This window comes from Cynoglossus semilaevis, chromosome 18 (assembly GCF_000523025.1).
Source record: "Cynoglossus semilaevis isolate Cse_v1.0 chromosome 18, Cse_v1.0, whole genome shotgun sequence".
NCBI classification, from domain to species: Eukaryota; Metazoa; Chordata; class Actinopteri; order Pleuronectiformes; family Cynoglossidae; genus Cynoglossus; species Cynoglossus semilaevis.
In genome coordinates, this window is record NC_024324.1 from 726,037 (window position 1) to 727,973 (window position 1,937).

The 1,937-nt window shown below is 40.2% G+C and overlaps 1 protein-coding gene across 7 annotated transcripts in view; it reads right to left on the reverse strand.

The window, feature by feature from the left end:
* Positions 1-260: 260 nt before the first annotated feature.
* Positions 261-1,937, reverse strand: part of znf384a (zinc finger protein 384 a) — a 12,120-nt gene continuing 10,443 nt past the window's right edge. For all 7 annotated transcript variants that reach the window (XM_008330952.3, XM_008330956.3, XM_017041102.2 and 4 more), the window contains one exon: positions 261-1,913. In XM_008330952.3, coding sequence (XP_008329174.1) covers positions 1,848-1,913 — 66 coding nt within the window. In that variant the 3' untranslated portion in view covers positions 261-1,847. The remainder of the gene's footprint in view (positions 1,914-1,937) is intronic.

The following is a 1,937-nucleotide window of genomic DNA, read 5'->3' on the forward strand; positions in this document are numbered from 1 at the left end:
CTATTTTAGTGCATTTTCCCAGGAAACGGTTCCTCACGCTCCGCGATCTTCAAACAGCGAGAGTGGCGTGTAAAACTGGACGTTTCACTCCATTTGTGGAGTGATTCCACGTCCTTGCAGCGCCCCCTGTCTTCCCCACAGCTCCTGGTCTGTCCCTCTTTACAACGACAGCGTCCGTTAATGAACCGTCCTCCGCACCTGTAGCACCGTCTGTCCTGCTCTCAGTGCCTCAGTTTGTATTTTTGACCATTTTTTTTCCAACTTGATTTGGCTTGAAATGAATACTTTTAAAAAGTTCAGATTAATGTGATCTAAATATGTTTTTTTGTTTTTAAAAGTTCATTGTTCTTTGGACCATAAATGTACAGAGAATAATATTTGATTTTTTTCCATTTCAAAGATATTTTACACCTCAAGCCTCGGGATGTGATGCCTATTGCAAAAAATGCAATAAAAGAAAGAGAAAGTTCTCCAGTGAACCTCCCTGATCCAGACCCTCAGAGTAAAACTGCTGGTTAAACATCAGGTCTTAGTACTAGTACTGCATGAACTAGTACCAGACCCCGGGGGAACAGTACCAAATACTCCAGGAGAACATCTGACTGGTGTGTAATTACTAGGACTGTATATTGGCAAGAATCTGGCGATACGATACGTATCATGATACACAGGCGGCGATACGATATATTGCGATAAACTGCAATACTATAGGCACAGCGATATATTGAGGTTTTAGTAAAACTGTCATCATGGTAAACACCATGAATATTTGATCTGTTAACTGGTAATAAAGAAAAATCCAATCTTGGCTGTAGAATATCATTATAGTATTGTGAAACAAAATATATCGCAGTACATTGAGTATTCATTGTTCTTACACACCAAAAGAATAATGAGCCTAATCTTTGAACTGTTTGATGTCACTGAGATTGGTTTGCAGTAATTAAATATGTCTGTTCTGTGGAGAAACTGACACACTAACTAAGTATTAGTGACTTCACCACTGATCAAATGAGTGGATTATTTGTTTTGCAAACTAACGCGGTCTCTAACCAGCAGTTCTACTGTTAGAATCCCTCCAGGACTGGGCTCAGGAATAGTGACCAAAGTTGTGCAGTATCCTCGTTTGGAATGAGTTATTTATGCCAAGTTCAATGTCAATGCTTTTTTGTTTTTAAACTGGAAGATTTCTACATTTAACATTTCAGTTTGAAGTAGAATGTGCAGAATCCCTCTGCAGGACAAATAGAGAACTACATGCAACAGGGACCACAAATTCCTGCATATTCTACACGTTTAAGTTTAGGTCTAGAGATGTCCGATAATATCGGCTACTGGATATTAGCAAAGTTATGATAATATCTGAAATAATCTTCGGTTCTTCCTCAGAAAACCCAATAATGCAATGCCTGGGTTTCACCAAATGATGTGATGAACATGAAGGTGAAAGCCACTAGATGGCAGCATTGTAGCTCAGTTCATTAATCTATTTCAATAATCAGGAGACCATATCCAGAACGCTGGTACCAGCAGCTCCTCCTCTGGTTTGTACAGAGAAATAAATAAATATTACCTGGAATTGGAAGTAAAGTGTTTGGACAACAAAAAGTTAATGTCGGACATCCCTACTGACACCTGCTGACTAACCCATTACAATATTCTCCAATATTCTGGCAAAGTTGAGCAATTGACTATTTTTGAACCCCTTCACTTTCACTTCCAATGTGTGTTTGGTGTAAAAAGGCAGGAACATTGAATCCAGGTAAATGACTCGTTTCAAATCCACGGTTTTTCTTCTACTGCAGACACAGAAAAATAACTCCTCAAACCGAGCAGGAAGAGACAGCCTACGAGTTCATGTGCTCCACCTGGATGGCTGAGGTGGAGACGGTGAGGCAGAGGTCTTTGTGGACCACCGGCAGGTCCGCCCCACAGAC